This window comes from Cetorhinus maximus, chromosome 3 (assembly GCF_964194155.1).
Source record: "Cetorhinus maximus chromosome 3, sCetMax3.hap1.1, whole genome shotgun sequence".
Lineage (NCBI taxonomy): Eukaryota > Metazoa > Chordata > Chondrichthyes > Lamniformes > Cetorhinidae > Cetorhinus > Cetorhinus maximus.
This window is the reverse complement of record NC_135881.1, coordinates 10465362-10484068: the sequence shown is the minus strand read 5'-3', so window position 1 is coordinate 10484068 and position 18707 is coordinate 10465362. Positions and strand designations below refer to the sequence as shown.

General features: G+C 46.8%; 1 protein-coding gene across 9 annotated transcripts in view; it reads right to left on the bottom strand.

Annotated features, from left to right (window-relative positions):
- Window positions 1–18707, bottom strand: part of eef1db (eukaryotic translation elongation factor 1 delta b (guanine nucleotide exchange protein)) — a 44124-nt gene that overhangs the window by 25028 nt on the left and 389 nt on the right. For all 9 annotated transcript variants that reach the window (XM_078536358.1, XM_078536362.1, XM_078536365.1 and 6 more), the window contains exon 2: window positions 5196–5331. In XM_078536358.1, the coding sequence (XP_078392484.1) occupies window positions 5196–5331 (136 nt within the window). The remainder of the gene's footprint in view (window positions 1–5195; window positions 5332–18707) is intronic.

Sequence of the window (18707 nt, the reverse complement as noted above, 5' to 3'; positions counted from 1 at the left end):
AATTGTTAAAATATACTTTTTATATAAACACATCAGTTACCTGGGAGCTGAAATTAATTCCAATAACCAGAATAATTAGATCCAGCACATTCACCAATTAACTCAGATCAATGTTCAATGTAATAATTGTGCTGCAGGGACCCATGTCAGAGACATTTTTTTTTGACCAGAAATGTACCTAACAGCAAGGAACTTGTCACCACGTTTAAGAGTCTCCATGTTGCGCTACTGGCTGGTGGGAAATCGACACAGGTCATGTTTCCCTACACCAGATTTAGAAAACACACTCTCCTTTCTTATACAGGAACCTCAATTACCAAAGTCTGGAGATCTTAGCTGCAATGATCAAGAACTGGGGAACACCCCCGCTCTCCCTCCAGTGCAGTCAATGCTACTCTGAGTTTAACCAGCTCCTCAGGACAGAGCATAAGCAAGTTTTACTTGTAGGTTATCTGGAGCTGTGGGGCCTGACTCAGTCACCTGCACAGGCTACAGTAATAATCCCTGCAGAATTGCAGACTCAACCATTTCAGGCCCCAGATCCCAGAGGTTGCCACAGAGTTCGAGCCCGTTGTGTGTACTCCATCAGAGACTGGTCGTCTTGAACCCTACTTGACCCTGCGCACCTCTCCTCCCACCACTAGATAACTGTAGCAAGTACCAGAAACACCTCAAGGCAGAATGGCAAACAGCACAACCTATCTGGATAACATACACGAGCAGCAAACCAACGCCTCTCCTTGCACTCAGTGGGTACACACCAGACCCTATCGACTGTCATCCAGCTGAGTAGCCTCTGACTATAATTACACTCGTCTCCAGGTAAGCATCTTAAAGCAACTGCTGCTCTAGTTTCCTCATTTGCTTTCAGCATCGTGCAAGGATTGATGCATGAAAAGGCCATTCTAGTGCTTTTATCACTAAGTCCAGGGCCTGGGGTTGCGGCAGCAGACAGTCACTGGGTTGGAACCTGCCTCTCTGCAAACAGATTCCAACCTTTTGCCACATGTATCAGCATTCCTTTGTTGACATTGAGTCAAAAACCCTGGAACTCAGTCCCTCACAGCACCAAGGGAAGCACCTTCAACACAGAGACAACAGAGATTCAAAAAGGCAGCTCACCATCACCACTACCTTGTCAAGGGCAACCAGGAATGGGCAATAAACTCTGGCCATGTTGACTCCTGCATTCTTGGAATGAATATATATATTTAAAAAAATGACCCCTCACAATGTCTGGTCCCACCTCTCGTATGTGGAATGAAAAAAGCTCTCCAGTCATGCGCTCAGAATTTTTACACAAGGAGAACCCTGACCTAATTCAGTGAGACTGCTTTACAATGTGACTCACCAATTGTGGACAGATGGCTAAATGTCCCCTAAAATTAAAACTCTGATTCACATTTGTTCCTTCACTGTCGCTGGTTCAAAATCCTGGAACTCCCTCCCTAACAGCACTGTGGGTGCACCTACATCACATGGACTGTAGCGGTTCAAGGCGGCGGCTCACCATCACCTTCTCAAGGGCAGTTAGGGATGGGCAATAAATGCCAGCGACACCCACATCCCATGAATGAATAAAAAAAGGCACAGCTGGAAGCTATGGCAGGGAGGGGTAGGAAGGGAAAACTCCTCTCACTACTCATTTCTCTTTCTTCTCGAACAACGACAAGTGTTCAGCTGAATTGGTTTCCGAGGGTAGTAAACCTGTTGGCTGGAAACCAGGGGCCCTCTTGTTTGTAGAAAGTTGCATGCGTCCTGGGTATGTTCAGGTCGATTTACCACCCCGCCATCGAGGGTTTGCTGCATACTGCAGATTATTGCCTTTGCTTCACTACTCTTACTGTTATTTTGTTTGAAGAGTGTGCCATTAAAACCTGCACTAGACCCCTGAGTGACAGGCAGACAGTGAGCACTTACAGAAACCATTTTCATGTAATATATTACACAATTTCTCATGCATAATGTATGGATCAAGTCCATTTGGAACAGAGAGCTGGCCCAGAAAGCATACAATGCGGCGAAGAGCAGCTTAGGGGATTGGGAAGCCTACAAAGACCAACAGAGGACAACTAAAAAAGAAATAAGGAGGGGGAAGATTAAATACGAGGGTAAACTAGCCAGTAATATAAAAGAAGATTGCAAGAGTTTTTTTAGATATATAAAGGGTAAGAGAGAGGCAAAAGTGGACATTGGGTCGCTGGAGAAGTAGTAGTGGGGAACAAAGAAATGGCAGAGGAACTGAATAGGTAATTTGCGTCAAGTCTTCACGGTGGAAGATGCGAGTAACATCCCCAAAGCTCAAGAGAGTTGGTGGCCATTACCAAGGAGAAGGTGCTAGGAAAACTGAAAGGTCTGAAGGTGGATAAATCACCTGCACCAGATGGATTACACCCCAGAGTTCTGAAGGAGATAGCTGAAGAGATAGTTGAGGTGTTAGTGGTGATCTTTCAGGAATCACTGGAGTCAGGGAAGGTCCCAGAGGACTGGAAAATCGCTAATGTAACCCCCCTGTTTAAGAATGGAGTGAGGCAAAAGACAGGAAATTACAGGCCAATTAGCCTGACCTTGGTCGTTGGTAAGATTTTAGAGTCCATTATTAAGGATGAGATTTCAGAATACTTGGAAGTGCATGGTAAAATAGGGCAAAGTCAGCATGGTTTCATCAAGGGGAGGTCATGCCTGACAAATCTGTTAGAACTCTTTGAGGACGTAATGAGTAGGTTAGACAAAGGAGAGCCAATGGGTGTTATCTACTTGGACTTCCAGAAGGCCTTTGACAAGGTGCCGCACAGGAGGCTGCTCGGTAAGATAAGAGCCCATGGTGTTAGAGGCAAGGTACTAGCATGGATAGAAGATTGGCTGTCTGGCAGGAGGCAGAGAGTGGGGATAAGGGGGTCCTTCTCAGGATGGCGGCCGGTGACTGGTGGAGTTCCGCAGGGGTCAGTGTTGGGACCACAACTTTTCACTTTATACATTAATGATTTAGATGAAGGAACTGAGGGCATTCTGGCTAAGTTTGCAGATGATACAAAGATAGGTGGAGGGACAGGTAGTATTGAGGAGGCAGGGAGGCTGCAGAAGGATTTGGACAGTTTAGGAGAATGGGCAAAGAAGTGGCAGATGGAATACAACATGGGCAAGTGTGAGGTCATGCACTTTGTAGGAAGAATAGAGGCATAGACTATTTTCTAAATGGGGAGAGAATTCAGAAATCTGGAGTGCAAAGGGACTTGGGAGTCCTAGTCCAGGATTCTCTTAAGGTTAACTTGCAGGTTGAGTCGGTAGTTAGGAAGGCAAATGCAATGTTGGCATTTATTTCGAGAGTACTAGAATATAAAAGCAGAGATGTGCTGCTGAGGCTTTATAAGGCTCTGGTCAGACCACATTTAAAATATTGAGAGCAATTTTGGGCACCGTACCTCAGGAAGGATGTTCTAGCCCTGGAGAGGGTCCAGAGGAGGTTCACGGGAACGATCCCAGGAATGAAAGGCTTAACATATGAGGAACGTTTGAGGACTCTGGGTCTATACTCGATGGAGTTTAGAAGGATGAGGGGGGATTTGATTGAAACTTACAGAATACTGAAAGGCCTGGATAGAGTGGACGTGGGGAAGATGCTTCCATTAGTAGGAGAGACTAGGACCCAAGGGCACAGCCTCAGAGTAAAGGGAAGACCTTTTAGAACAGAGATGAGGAGAAACTTCTTTAGCCATAGTGTGGTGAATCTATGGAATTCATTGCCACAGAAGGCTGTGGAGGCCAGGTCATGGAGTGTATTTAAGACCGAGATAGATAGGTTCTTGATTGGTAAGGGGGATCAAAGGTTACGGGGAGAAGGCGGGAGAATGGGGTTGAGAAACTTATTAGCCATGATTGAATGGCGGAGCAGACTCGATGGGCCGAATGGCCTAATTTCTGCTCCTATGTCTTATGGTCTTCCCTCCTGCAGGTGAACGTTTGCATCACGTGAGTTAGTTGTATGTTAACTGTTAGTCGGGGTGCAATGTACAGGCAAAGGAATTCTCAGCCATCTCTGGTACAATCAGCAAGTGCAGCCAAATTGACAGCCCTGCCCCCAACACTTCCTATAACGTGTGTAAGGAACTCAACACTGCAGTGCTGAACACAGAGTCCAGCGTCAAGGTGAAACAGAACAAGTTAACTGTTATTTTTGAGGGCATGGGTGTATCACTCCTTACTATACAGGGCAGTTTTGTCTCCGCATTAGTTCGAAGACTAACTGACAAGTCACCAGTCATCTGGTGTAAGGTGAGGAAAAGGAGAATCCAAACTATCTGTGTGAATCATGGAGGATCAGATGCCCACATATCAAGTTTGAATTAACTTTCAAAGGAATTTCCACATTTCATGTTATTGAATGAGAAATTCAAGCTAAGATAGGATTGTGATTTGGGCATTCCTGATCTCATCGCAAAACCAACTAAACTTCCTACAGAATCAGCCGACAACAGAAAGGAGCCCTCGGAGCTCTCACAGGCAGCTGTGGAATTCCCCATTTACACCTTTCCACCTCTCTCTCTCTCTCTTTCCTTTAAAATCTGGTTCTGACCAAGCCTTTGATCACCTGTCCTAATACCTCCCTACGTGGCTCAGTGTCAAACAATTTCTGACGTCCATGTGCTGGAGAATGTTTTACTAGTTTAAAAGGCCCCGTACAAATGCAAGTTCTTGGTCTTTTACATCAAAAACATTCAGGCAGTTGGATTTTTATTTTACTTTACTTTACTCTAACAAAGTCAGGCCCGCTGGAGGTGAAAAGAAACTTGATGAGAAATTTTTAAAAAGACGATAAATGTGGGAAAGCACGGCAGGGCATTTAGCACCTAATAGAGAAAACGTAACACTGGCATTAGGGAGTTACAAGCCAAAGCCTCGAGCTGCGCTTTTTCTTCAGTCGCTGACTGACCTGCTGTGTGCATTTCCGTTTGCAATCAAAACGGCCACCTTTTGACACCGTCAGTCGAAGTGCACACGGAGCAGTATCTTGCATGGTCAAGTCAGAAATTAAAACAGAAAATATGTTTTACTGACAGCAACTGAGACATTCATTATTTGAACGGTTAATACTACCACCCATTCACCAAACAAGTTAGGTATGTAAAACAATGCTACCAGACACATACACCCCCCCGACACAGGAGGTCAATAAATAGGAGTGCTCTGTAATATACCTGCATGGCTGGTGGGTTCTGTATTTTGGTGGCGACCGGGCTGTTGAGGTGAATGTAATACTGCGTCTCTGCATCATCAAACTTGTATTTATCGAACCAGATTTTTTCCTCTGCCAAAACGTTAACTGCCATGGTCCTGTAATGTGGGAAGGTAGACGAGGGGCACAGTAAGACGCTGCTCAGAGTGAAGAGATATCACCCGCAATATTTACACAACCCAGCCGGCTAATAACAGACCGGGAGGAGATACGAAGGGGGAAATTGCACACTTTCCCATCTACCTCTCGGTGCTGCCCCATTCTAACCACAGACTTGCTGTTTCACCCCCGACACAGAGTTATGGCTACAGGAGTTAAATAATTATAACACCTTTAGATCCTACAGTGATTTGCACCTTACATCATCGAAACAAAACGGTGGTAACATGAGGCAGACATCCCATCCTATAGGTGAGTTTCCCCATCTCTGCAGTGAGGTTATAACAAAAAGTGACAAGGTCTCCTGTGACCTTCACCCTCCCAGGCACAGGAGAGTCCAGCCTGACCTGAGAGTTACTTTGTGTTGGCTCCACTATGTCCCCAGTTCCTCACCCACTTCCCCCCACAAGGCGCCAACTCACGCTGGTTCTGCAAGAATGGTCACCTCACTATGCATCCCTTCCACGTGTGTAAGGTTTGTCTGCAAGCTATTGGACCATGGAGTGCTTCAAAATGCCCTCGTGTGCGCGGGGGCTCCATTCAGCTTGGAGCTGTCAGAACAAATCCTTCCCAGCCCCTCAACTCACCTCTCCCTTTATAAAGCAGCAAGCAGGTGCAAAGAACTAAACCGTTGCTACCACAACAAAGCTGAGAGTCATGCAACATGCAGCTGGTGCACAAGCTGTGATGACTGATGTTCAAAACCAACAACACAAAGTCAACGCTCTTGGACTATTCCCAACAGCCTGAAACTGCAAACCTAGGAGTCAGAAACATCCCAGCCCAAACACACAATCCTCTTCATCTTCCCAACTCCAAAAACCACCAGTTCAACTCTTTCCTTTGCCTCTGCAACTCGACTAAGCTGCAGCCAAACATTTGATGTCTCCCGGATACTCACCCCTCTCATTCTAACTCTCAAATACAACAGCAGATTAACTAAAAGGGGATTTCCATCACTGAATGGCAGGAGCAGTCATCCAGTGATCATGCTGTCAGGAGCACTGTTTGGATTACAGTAAGATCACCACGCCTGTTAATGAGACATCATCATCCATCTGTTTGTCTGTGAGTCTATCACACAGCTGGCATTCAGAGCAAGATAATCATTTTAAATCAACTGGGTGCACGATATTTTGGTTGTAATGGCTAGGTTATAGCTGGTGAGAAAAGGCTGAGACACGTCTATATTTTGAGACTAAGAGGTCATGCAACATTTACAGTAACACAGAATAAGGAGCATCATAAACAGGACTGAATTAATATAAACGGGATGAAGAGGACTGGGCATGCCAGAGAAAGACTGGGGTAACATTTTGGTGTAGTACACCACATCAGAACTTACTAACGGCCCCTCCCCCATCTTAAATATTGCCTTTCTCCTCTTCATGCTACACACGTATATCACCTGGTTTAACTACGGAACTATCTGCTGCCTGGTGGGTTTGTCGATGCAGAGCAGAGACACCAGGGGGGCCTGAGTCAGCAGCAACAAGGGTGCATACCATTCCTGGGAAACAAGGGCCTTGATGGCCAAGAGGCACCCCCCCACCCATGGAAGGCCGTGGGTTTCACACAGTGGTGAGGCGTGAGGATATTAGGAGCCCTGGGAAGGAAACAGAAATAGCTGAGCCCACAGAAATGAGAATGGAAACTGTTGAACGTATAGCAAGAAGGGCAGGTAACGGTTTTGAGAATCCTTGGCAGGGCAGTGTACAACAGGGTGGCTGAAAATTGACTGATCTAAATACCATTTTCATGGAGTATGGGTGGCTGAACAGTGATGGCAGGGATCTAGGGAATGAGCAGATTAACTGGATCGCTCTTCAAAGGAGCCTGCACAGATTGGACAGGCCTGATGGCCTCCTACTTTGCTATATTATTCTATCACTCTATGCACAACAGTGGAGAGGTCATGTTGCTGAACCACCAATCCAGGGATGTAGACTGACCATTCAGAGAACATGAAAAACCTATTAAGGCCATTCGAGAATTTTTAATTCAGATTTAAAATAAGAACAATGCTGTCAATACTAATGACTGGGAAGCTGTCTGGCTGTTGTAAAACTTCAACCGGTTTGCTAATGCGCTTTCAGGGAAGGAAATCTACTGTCCTTATTCAGTCTGGCTTATACATAACTCCAGTCCCACACTACCACTCAGGTGCATCAAACCACCTGCAGGAGTTCAGAAAGACCCACCAAAACCCCCTCAGTGCAACCAGGGTTGGGCAATAAGGCCCACACACCAGGAATGAAAATAAAATCAACATATAGAACTCTTGTGGGAGTGAACGCTTCATAAAGAAATCTAGAATGGCACAAAAATAAACCTTGCACAACTATAAAATCCCTCTTCGTTAGTCATTAATTAATTTATAATGTAGTGTGACCCCATCAGTGGTAAATATAAAACAACTGAGCTTCATTCCCTCTACCTCCAATTCAATCTGAGCCCATTGATCATATTGTTATCTCGCAGTTAGCTATGACAGGTACAATATGGCCCCCACTGCACCTCATCTCCATTTGTAAACTTATCGCACTGACTGGGAAATGGCTAAAGGAAGAGTGACAGTGGCCATTACCCGTAACTCTGGACTACCTCAGCTCTTGGTGCAAAGACTGGAAACTAATGAAGGCACTGGCTCACCTCAGAGTTTTCACCTCACCGCCAATGCACACAACTGCCTCTGGATCCCACCCCCGACATGGATGAAAGCTACCATGGAAGTCATTGGGTCAGAAATGACAATCCGGTGCACCAAGCGAAAGTCCATGGTGAGTAGGGACCAATATTTGACTGCGGCACCAAGCGCTGGGAGGGGGCCAGATTAACCGATGGCAGAAGTGACGCCCCCCAAGTCGAGTTTCTAACCCCTTGACATCACAGAGCAAGTCAGCTTCACAAGGATTTGGTGCATAACGTAAACAAAATCAGATCCAAGGCATGCTGAAGGATGACTCAAAAACAAAAGAAAATGCACTGCCGGGGATACTACAGAAGCAGGGTGAAGGGTTCAGGTGTATTCAATGATTCAAGCCTACTTATCCTGGAGCCTCGGAGAGCGCGGTGCAGGAGCAGATCTCTCCAGGGGTGGTGCCCGTGTTGGCTCTGGCATCAGCTTCTGGGTCTTGTTGGCAGGTCTCCAGATTCCAGCCAGGTGGTAGCGTAACTCAGCAGCATCATACGTGGGTTTACTGAACCACACCGGTTCGCTGCCCTCATCAACAAGATGGCGAGCGGCTGCCGCAGGATCCTCACCCGATGTGGGCAGCTGGCAGGGCTTGGCGCTTCGATGGGCATGAGTGGGACTGGTGGCAGGGGGTCTCTGTCCCTTTGTCTGGGGTAGGCCTGTGCTTTCCGTGCCCAGGGCTGAGCCACCGTACAACACCTCATGGTAGTATCGCTCGGCATCATCGTACAGTGGCTTTTCCAGCCAAACCTTGAGTGCCAGTGGGCTGGCACTTGGGAACATGCCATTGACTGGCAGGCTGGTGTCTCCACCACTGGGGAAACCAGGAGTTATGGGGGTGGCAGGGGTGGCACTGATGTAGCCTTCATCTGGAGTGGCCCACAATTTCGGAACAGCAGTGACCCTGGAAACCGGGATTGGGAGAGAGCGTGGGATACTGCGCGCTTGCGACCGCATGATGAACAGGCGCTCAGCCTCGTCGAAAGTGTCCTTGTTGACCCAGACACCGTGCACCAGCTGATGGCAGGCCACTAGGGGGCGTGTCTCATGGCCGGGTGTGGCATCCCCACTGGCTGGCCTAGTGTAAGCTGCTGGGCAAGCTGTGTCCTTCACCGGGGCCGAGCCAGAGACCATGGGCAGCCCTGCCAGCCCCAGCCGATGTGCGCATTCCATCTCTTCGGGCGGGGCACGTGGAGACCGCTTCCTCCGTCTCTTCTTCCCCGTCTCTCGTTCCTGTTGCGCCTCCTCTCTGGCCCGAGGCCAGGCAGACTGAGTCAACTCAGCCTCCTGGGCAGCCTGCACCATGGCGGAGACTGCAGAGGCCTGCTGGCCCTCGTGGAATAGCCTCTCTGCCTCGTCGAACTTGCACTTGTCCAACCAGATGGTCTCCAGCAGGTAGGGATGCTTCCGGATCCTCATCCTCTGCAGCGTGCAGTACAACAGGAGAAAGAAGGAACACAGTAAACAAGGAAATATACAAACAGAAGGCACTGTTCACCAAGCGCTTACTGGCACATTCTGAATAAAGCAGGGAGGTAACTCTAGATACAACAGGTGTCCAGTGAAACAGCAGGGCCTGTACGCACGCGGCCTGTGTTTCTGATATCACTGTACCCTGCTTTTTGAGAATAACTATTCAGCCCAGCTTAGCCTCCGCTACATGCGGTGGGATCACTGTGAACAATTATCATTTAAAGAAGAAATTTTGAGACAGTCTGAATTGGGAAATCAGAAACAGTGTCCCGGTCACACTGAACAAAACCAGACTTAAACAGTGTATCTGTGCATCGAGAGAGATGACGGGGGGGGGGGTGGGGGGAAGGTTACTGGTTGCACTAAGCAGGGTTGGGGAGAAAGTGTGTCAGACACACCAAGTGGAGGGGCAGGGTGGGGAAAGGAAGGCAAGGAACACAAGGGGAGAGTGAGGGGGCCATGAGTGGAAGAGGGTGAGCGGCAGGGATGAGTGATGCAGTAGGGATGGAGGATAGTGTGCTGCAATTCGCCTAGATCACAGCATCGTGTTGGAAACTGCACTGAGTCCAATAGGAAAAAGTTTTGCTTCAAAGTAGAAAACAAACCAGCTTCAAAGATTCCACACTCTGACCTGTTAGGGACACGCACGTAACCTCGGTCCATCAGACAGCGACTAGGAATATTAGCATCAGGCAAATCGAGCGGGTGAGGCTCTGAGCTGATGGGACAGGCGGCTGTTTTTTAGCACCAACCCTTCTCCTGGATTGATGCATTCACACCCTGTTTAACAAACTGGCACCGTGAGAAAAACTTCCAGTGTTTAATCTGGTGGCAATGCCAAGGCTGATCAGAGCTTCACTATCCCATCCATTAGGAGGGCGAATCCTGCAACACTGGCTCCTTTGGAAAAGACCCTGGGAGGTGGGAAGAGGTGGTGAAATGATGCTGTACAATGACAGGTACTCACCTTCTTATCCTACAACAGACAGCATTGAGGGAAAGAGAGAGAAGAACATTTAAAAAGTGATTCAGTGACACAATACAAACATATAGCATTACCGCTAACCACCTACATTACAGGTCACAAAGCTGTAACAGTAGGATTACTGGGAATGAAGGGCAAGACAGCTGCTTACCCCGCCGCCCCAGCCAAGGGTTCAGGTAAAGTTTACATCGGCAGATTACTTGATCCCCACGAATAGAATACAGCTGTTAAACCACCTTCTCCCAACCAGCGTCCTTTGTGGTTTCTTACCCCCACTACCACAGATAGAGCAATTCTTCATTTGTAAGTCTACACAGTTGAGGGTCCGTCTGTAACTCGACACTGGAAGGACAACTAAAATGTAACAGTGATGTCTGTTTGCACGCACAGGCTGATCGGATAGTGGAAGTGGGGGTTAGGGTAGGGATGAAGACCCTCTTTGTTCTAATCCAGCATTACCGATCCCAATTGCAGCCCCTCCTTTAGCTCCACCCAATCCAAGATCGCCAAGAGACAACACTGGCCGCAGTGATAGATGACAAGCGCGCAGGCTCCCCCATCTCATGCTGCGGCCCCAGCACTGACAATAAGACAACCAGAACTCAGTGGGCAGCATTTACACCGAGTCAGAAAATCAGGGCTTCTCACTCCAGAAGCTTGCACACAAAAACTTAACCTGACATTCGCACCCATGCAGAACTGATGGAGTGCTGCATTGCCAAAGGTGCTGACTTTCAAATGAGCTGTTAAACCAAGGCTTCATCTACTTCCTCAGGTGGATGTAAAAAGTCCCATGACAGTATTTCAAAGATCAGGGCAAAGCCTCCGGGTGTCCTGGACAATATTTATCCTTGAAGCAACATTAGCAAAGATTATCTAGACGTTACAATGCCATTTGCAGGAGCTTGCTGTGTTCAAAATGGCTCCCAAATTCCTACATTACAACAGTGACTACACTTCAAAAGCACTTCACTGGATGTAAAGTGCTTTGGGACATCCTGCGATTATGAATGGTGCTAAATAAATGCAACCTTTCTTTTTCCCGCCCCTCTTGTTCGATGGCAAACAGTATTCTGGAAACACACACATTGATCCACAGTGACCCCTTTGCATCAGGGAGCAACAGCTGTGACAGATGCCCAGTTCCCTGGTGCCAATGACACACTGACATCAAACAATAGGAGAATTCTCAGTTGGCTAGAACTCTCTGATCCCGCCGCTCCTCCAATCTATCCATCGAGACACACTCCCATTGTACCACAGCTGCCGATGCCAGTGGCAAGCCTGGCGCTACAATACTGTATTTGTACTACTATTTTCTCTCATCGCCCCCTGCAAACTCGTGCAAATCTTTGTGTCCTACAAACGAGGGCCCGGTGAAATCAACCATAATCCTAAAATCACTGCCCGCTCATGGATGAATGTCACAGGGACCCTGAGTTGAGGGGTGAAAAACCTGTACATAGGCTGAACAATCAAATGTCACAAACTGCCAACAATGGGCACCCTCACTTCTGAACACAAGAAATAGGAGGAGTGGACCACATGGCCCGTCAAGCTTGCTACGCCATTCAATACATTCATGGTTGATCTTCCACCTCAACTCCACTTTCCCACCTGCTCTCCATACTCCTTCACTCTTTGAGACCCCAAAAATCTGTCTATACCAGCCTTAAATGTATTCAATGATGGACATTCACAAGCCTCTGGGTTAGAGAATTCTAAAGATTCACAACCCTTTTGAGTTTTTCATTCACAGGATGTGGGCTTCACTGGCTGGGCCAGCATTTATTGCCCATCCCTAATTGCCCTCGAGAATGTAGTGGTCAGTTGCCTTCTTGAACCGCTGCAGTCCATGTGGTATAGGTACACCCACTGTGCTGTTAGGGAGAGAGTTCCAGGATTTTGACCCAGCGGCAGTGAAGGAACAGCGATATATTTCCAAGTTAGGATGGTGAGCGACTTGGAGGGGAACTTCCAGGTGGTGGTGTTCCCATCTATCTGATGCCCTTGTCCTTCTGGACCGTAGTGGTCGTGGGTTTGGAAGGTGTTGTCGAAGGAGCCTTGGTGAATTCCTGCAGTGTATCTTGTAGATGATACACACAGCTGCTTCTGTGCATTGATGGTGGAGGGAGTGAATGTTTGTGGATGGGGTACCAATCAAGCAGGCTGCTTTGCCCTAGATGGTGTCAAGCTTCTTGAGTGTTGTGGGAGCTGCACTCATCTAGGCAAGTGGGGGGTACTCCATCACACTCCTGATTTGTGCCTTGTAGATGCTGGGCAGGCTTTGGGGAGTCAAGAGGTGAGTTACTCATCACAGGATTCCTAGCCTCTGGCCTGCTCTTGTAGCCACAGTATTTATGTGGCACGTCCAGTTCAGTTTCCAGGATGTTGATAGTGGGGGATTCAGAGATGGTAATGCTATTGAACGTCAAGGGGTGATGGTTAGATTCTCTCTTGTTGGAGATGGTCATTGCTTGGCACTTGGGCGGTGTGAATGATACTTGTTACTTACCAGCCTAAGCCTGGATATTGTCCAGGTCTTGCTGCATTTGGACATGGACTGCTTCAGTATTTGAGGAGTCGTGAATAGTACTGAACATTGTACAATCATCAGCGAACATCCCCACTTCTGACCTTATGATGGAAGGAAGGCCATTGATGAAGCAGCTGAAGATGGTTGGGCCAAGGACACTACCCTGAGGAACTCCTGCAGTCATGTCCTGGGCCTAAGATGACTGACTTCCAACAACCACAACCATCTTCCTTTGTGCTGGGTATGACTCCAACCAGTGGAGACTTCTCCTCGATTCCCATTGTCTCTAGTTTTGCTAGGGCTCCTTGATGCCACACTCGGTCAAATGCTGCCTTGATGTCGAGGGTAGTCACTCTCACCTCACGAATTCAGTTCTTTTGCCCATGTTTGAACCAAGGCTGAAATGAGGCCAGGAGCCGAGTGGCCCTGGTGGAACCCAAAGTAGGCATCAGTGAGCAGGTTACTGTTAAGCTAGTGCCGCTTGATAGCACTGTTGATGATCCCTTCCATTACTTTCCTGATGATCAAGAGTAGACTGATGGGGCAGTAATTGGCCCGGTTGGATTTGTTCTGCTTTTTGTGAACAGGGCATAACTGGGCACATAGCCGAGTAGATGGCAGTGTTGTAGCTGTACTGGAACAGCTTGGCTAGGGGCGCGGCAAGTTCTGGAGCACAGGTCTTCAGTGCTATTGCCGGAATATCGTCAGGGCCCATAGCCTTTGCACTATCCAGTGCCTTCAGCCATTTCTTGATATCATGGGGAGTGAATCGAATTGGCTGGAAACTGTTGTAAATTCTCATCTCAGTCCTAAATTATAGCCCCTTATCCTGAGACTCTACCCCTATGTTTTAGGTTCTCCGACCAGTGGAAACAATCTCTCAGCGCCCATCCTGTCAAACCCCTTCAGAATCCTATAGATTTCAATGAGATCACCTCTCATTCTTCTAAACTCCAGAGAATGTGAACCCAATTTACCCAGCCTCTCATCATAGGACAACTCTCTCATGCCAGGGACCAATTAGCAAACTTTGGCTGTGCCTCCTCCAATGCAAGTATATCCTTTCTTATGCAGACCAAAACTGTCCAACACAGGAATAGCAGCAGCAATTCCCTGCAGTTTCTGATGTGTCACTGCTTTCCCAACTGAGCATCAAATCTCAGTTAAATCAACTTTGTATCAAACACAGAAAACACCTTTCCCCACTCTCCTTACCAATTTCTATCTTCCTGCTGGGGTAGGGCTGGCCACCCTCTGCTCTCTTTCTCCATCTCTGGGAATGCGGATTCTTCGCGAGGCTGAGCTATTCGACTAAAGCAAGCACCACCACGTAGTTCATGCCCACACGTTTCTCAGTAATGGTCACCACTGTGACAGCAACCAGGAGTAGCAACTCTGGATAATTCCACCTTCCTGCCCTGGGCCATGAGGCAAATCTGAGCTCTCACACACAGTAATTTGGCAAAGACAAAGAGTTTTCATTCATACTCAGAAAATATCTTTAGTGACCATACATAAAACTAATAAATCAAACAAGAATTAAGCAGAAAGATAACATGGGCTTTACCAGCATTACTCACGTTCAACTTAACCCCACCCAAAACAGATCTGAAATAAATGAAGTTATTCAGCCCGTTCTTTTCAACATACATTTTAACCAATTAATGATTCGCTGCCTTAAAAATCTCCTTTCAATCTTACAAAATCAGAAATGGGTTAAAAATGGGTCAAACCTGGAACTCCCTCCCTAACAGCACTGTGGGTGTACCTACACCACTTGGACTGCAGCGGTTCAAGAAGGCGGCTCACCACCACCTTTTCAAGGGCAATTAGGGATGGGTAACAAACACTAGGCTTACCGGTGATGCTCACATCCCATCGACAAATAAAAAAATGACCAGCGCATGTCTGAAGCAAAAACAGCCCATATGCAAACTACACTGGTGGGGGCAAAGTCAAGCAACCAGAGGCATTTATAAGAGGCTCAGGACTGCTGAGCGCCTCAGCACATATACCAGTACGAGCTCAATACTTTCAAGAGGGAGTCAGCACTCCAGCAACATTGCACCAAGAACTAAACAAGATGAATATCACAGCAGCAGGCTGTTCTGCCCTGCAGGTCTGTGCCAGTGTTTATAACCGACACAACCTGCCTCCCGCTCTGCCTGCATTTCTCAGGGCGGTGTCAAATGGTTCTCTGATCTGACATATGAGTAGACCTGCAGTGGAATGCTGCAGGTTTCCCTGAAGGTGATCAGGGAAGCAATCACCAACACCAAGCGTGTCAAGTGAAAGACAGTCACTACCACGGATGTGATATACGCTGAAACAGCAAGGTCACACTCTTTACACATTCAGCAGCTGAACAAGCCAACCCATTTGTACCAATTTCCCACATTAAGAGGGAGTGTCTGTTCCACCATTTTGTGACATCATGCTTGATCTGTGACCTAACTCCATAAACCTGTCTAAGCCCCACATCGTTTAATGCCTGGAATCATAGAAAGGCTACAGCACAAAGAAAAGCTCTTTCCATTGGCTGATGGTACAAGAACCGGGAGACACAGATTTAAGCATAAGGCCAAGAGGGGGGGACGTGAGAAAAATTTTTTTTGTCACAGTAAGTGGTAATGAACTGGAACTTGCTACCCGAGGGTGGTGGAAGTGGAGACAATCAAAAAGAAACTGGCTAGACTACAGGCTTAGAGCAGGGGAATGGGGCTGACTGGATTGCTCATTGAACCAGCATGGGCTCAATGACCTCTTTCTGTGCTGTAATGACTCTATGAGAAGAAGTCCTTGCAGCCCATCTAGTCTATGTTGACCAACCCAGATCATCTCAACTAGTCCCACTCCCCGCCTTTAATATTTTACCCTTCAGCTGCATTTCCAATTTCCTTTTCAAAAAAAAAAATTAAATTCATTTAAAAACTAAACAAATGACAAAAATCTTAATCTCAGATTTAAAATTAATAACTGATTTGACATGCACTCCTCGCAGCCTTTGAGTGCTGACCTTGCAGCAGAGCGTCAATGGGTTGGGACAAGGGACAAAGAGACGGCCTGACTCAGCACAGTACGCTGCAGGTGCAAACACTGCAAATCTAACATTAAACAGAAAAATACTGGATATATTCAGCAGATCTGACAGCATCCACGGAGGGGGAAAAACAGCTCTCCAAAGGTCTGTGACCTTTCATCAGAACACAATCCTCCAGATGGGATCTGATCATGGCTGTGTACCACTGAAGCACAACTTTGTAAACTGGCCCCTTCAAGATAAAGGCCAGTGTTCAATTTGTTTTTGCAGCCTTGAATCTGCTTCCACCACACTTTCAGTTGCTTGCCTGCCTGGAAAGAAATAGGTTATTTAATGTGATGAAAGGTTACCAACCTGAAACCTAAAATCTGTTCCTCTATCTGCAGATGCTACTTGACCTCCTGAACATTTCCAGTATTTTTCTGCTTTTAATCTCAGATTTCCAGCATCCAGTGTTTTGCCCCTGCAGTGTACAGTATGAACATACAAATTCAGAGCAGGACGAGGCCATTCGGCCCCTCAAGCCTGCTCCACCATTCAATTAGATCATGGCTGATCTGACTGTGGTCTCAACTCCACATTCTGCCTACCCCTAATATCTTTTGACCTCCTTGTTAGTCAAGAATCTATCTATCTCTGCTTTAAAAATATTCAGTGGCCTTGCCTCCAACGTTGTCTGGGAAAGAGAGTTCCAAAGACTCTCAACCCTCAAAGAAAAAAAAATTCTTCTCGCCTCCATCTTAAATGGGAGACCCCTTATTCTTAAACTGTGCCCCTAGTTCACAGAATTGTTAGTGCAGAAGACGGCCATTCAGCCCATCATGTCTGTACCAGCTCTCCAAAAAAGCATGATGACTCAGTGCCACTCTCCTGCCTTTTCCCAAGGCAAATGTTTCAATTAAAGGGACATAGATAGGTGAAGTGAGTGGGCAAAGATCTAGCAAACGGAGTCTAATGGGGGCAAATGTGAAATTGTCCATTTTGGTAGGAAGAATTAAAAAAGCACATTATCTAAATGGTGGGAGGTTGTTGAACTCTGAACTCAGAGGAACCTGGGTGTCCAAGTGCATGAATCACAAAAGGCTAGTATGCAGATACAGCAAGTAATTAAGAAAGCTAGTAGAATGTTATTGTTTATTGTGAAGGAAATTGATTACAAAATTAGGGAGGTTATGCTTCAGTTGTACAGGGCATTGGTGAGACCACAACTGGAGTACTGTGTATAGTATTGGTCTCCTTATTTAAGGAAGGATGTAAACGCATTAGCAATTCGGAGAAGGTTTATCAGTCTTAATACCGGGAATGGGAGGGTTGTCGTATGAGGAAAGGTTGGACAGGTTAGGCTTATATTCACTCGAGTTCAAAAGAATAAGAGGTGACTTGATCAAAACCTTTAAGATCCTCAGGGGTCTTGACAGGGTGGACGTGGAGGTCACTATTTTAAAAAAAGGGACTGCTCATTTAAAACAGAGATGAGGCGAAATTTTTTCACTCAGAGGGTCATGAGTCTTTGGAACTCTCTTCTTTAGAAGTCGGTGACAGCAGAGTCAATATTTTTAAGGCACTCCCTCCAACGCGCTTACATCCTTCCTCATCTCTCCTACAAAGGGAAACATCCTTTCAGCGTCCACCCTGTCAAATCCCCTCAGGATCTAATATATTTCAATAAGATCAACTCTCATTCCTCTAAACTCCAATGAATGTAGCCCAACCTGCTCAACCTTTCCTCTTAAGGCAAACTCCCCCACCCCAGGTATCAGGCGAGTGAACCTTCTCTGAACTGCTTCTAATGGAATTATATCCTTTGTCAAATAAAGGAGACCAAAACTGTACACAGTACTCCAGATGTGGTCTTACCAATGCCCTACAACTGTGGCAAAACATCCCTACTTTTATATCCCACTCCCCTTGCAATAAACAGCAACATTCTATTTGCCTTCCTAATCACTTGCTGTATCTACACACTACCTTTTTGTGATTCATGCACTAGGACACCCAGATCCCTCTGTACCTCAGAATTCCGCAATCCCTCTCTCTATTTTAATAACATGCTGCTTTTCTATCCTTCCTGCCAAAGTGGACAAGTTCACATTTTCCCACATTATATGCCATCTGCCAAATTTTTGCTCACTCACTTAACCTTGCTATATCCCTATGCGGACTCCTCAGGTCCTCCTCACAACTTACCTTAGTAGGTCACTCAGCCCTTTAAGCCTGTTCAACCATTCAATAAGATCATGGCTGATCTGGTTGTGGTCTCAACTCCGCTTTACCACCTGCACCGCCCCCCCACCCCCCCCACCCCACCTCCACCCCTCCGGCCAATAATCCTTGACACCCTTGTCGATCAAAAACGTATCTAACTCTGTCTTGAATAAATTCAATGACCCAGCCTCCACTGCTTTTTGTGGAAGATACTTTCACCCACTAACGACCCTTTGAAAGAAAGATTTCTCCTTATCTGTCTAAAATGGTAGAGCTCTTATACTGCTCATCTTTGTGTCGTCAACAGGCTTAGCAGCCATAAGCTTCGGTCCCTTCTCTGCTGAGGCAAGCTATCTCATTGTCCCTCATCCCAGTATTTCC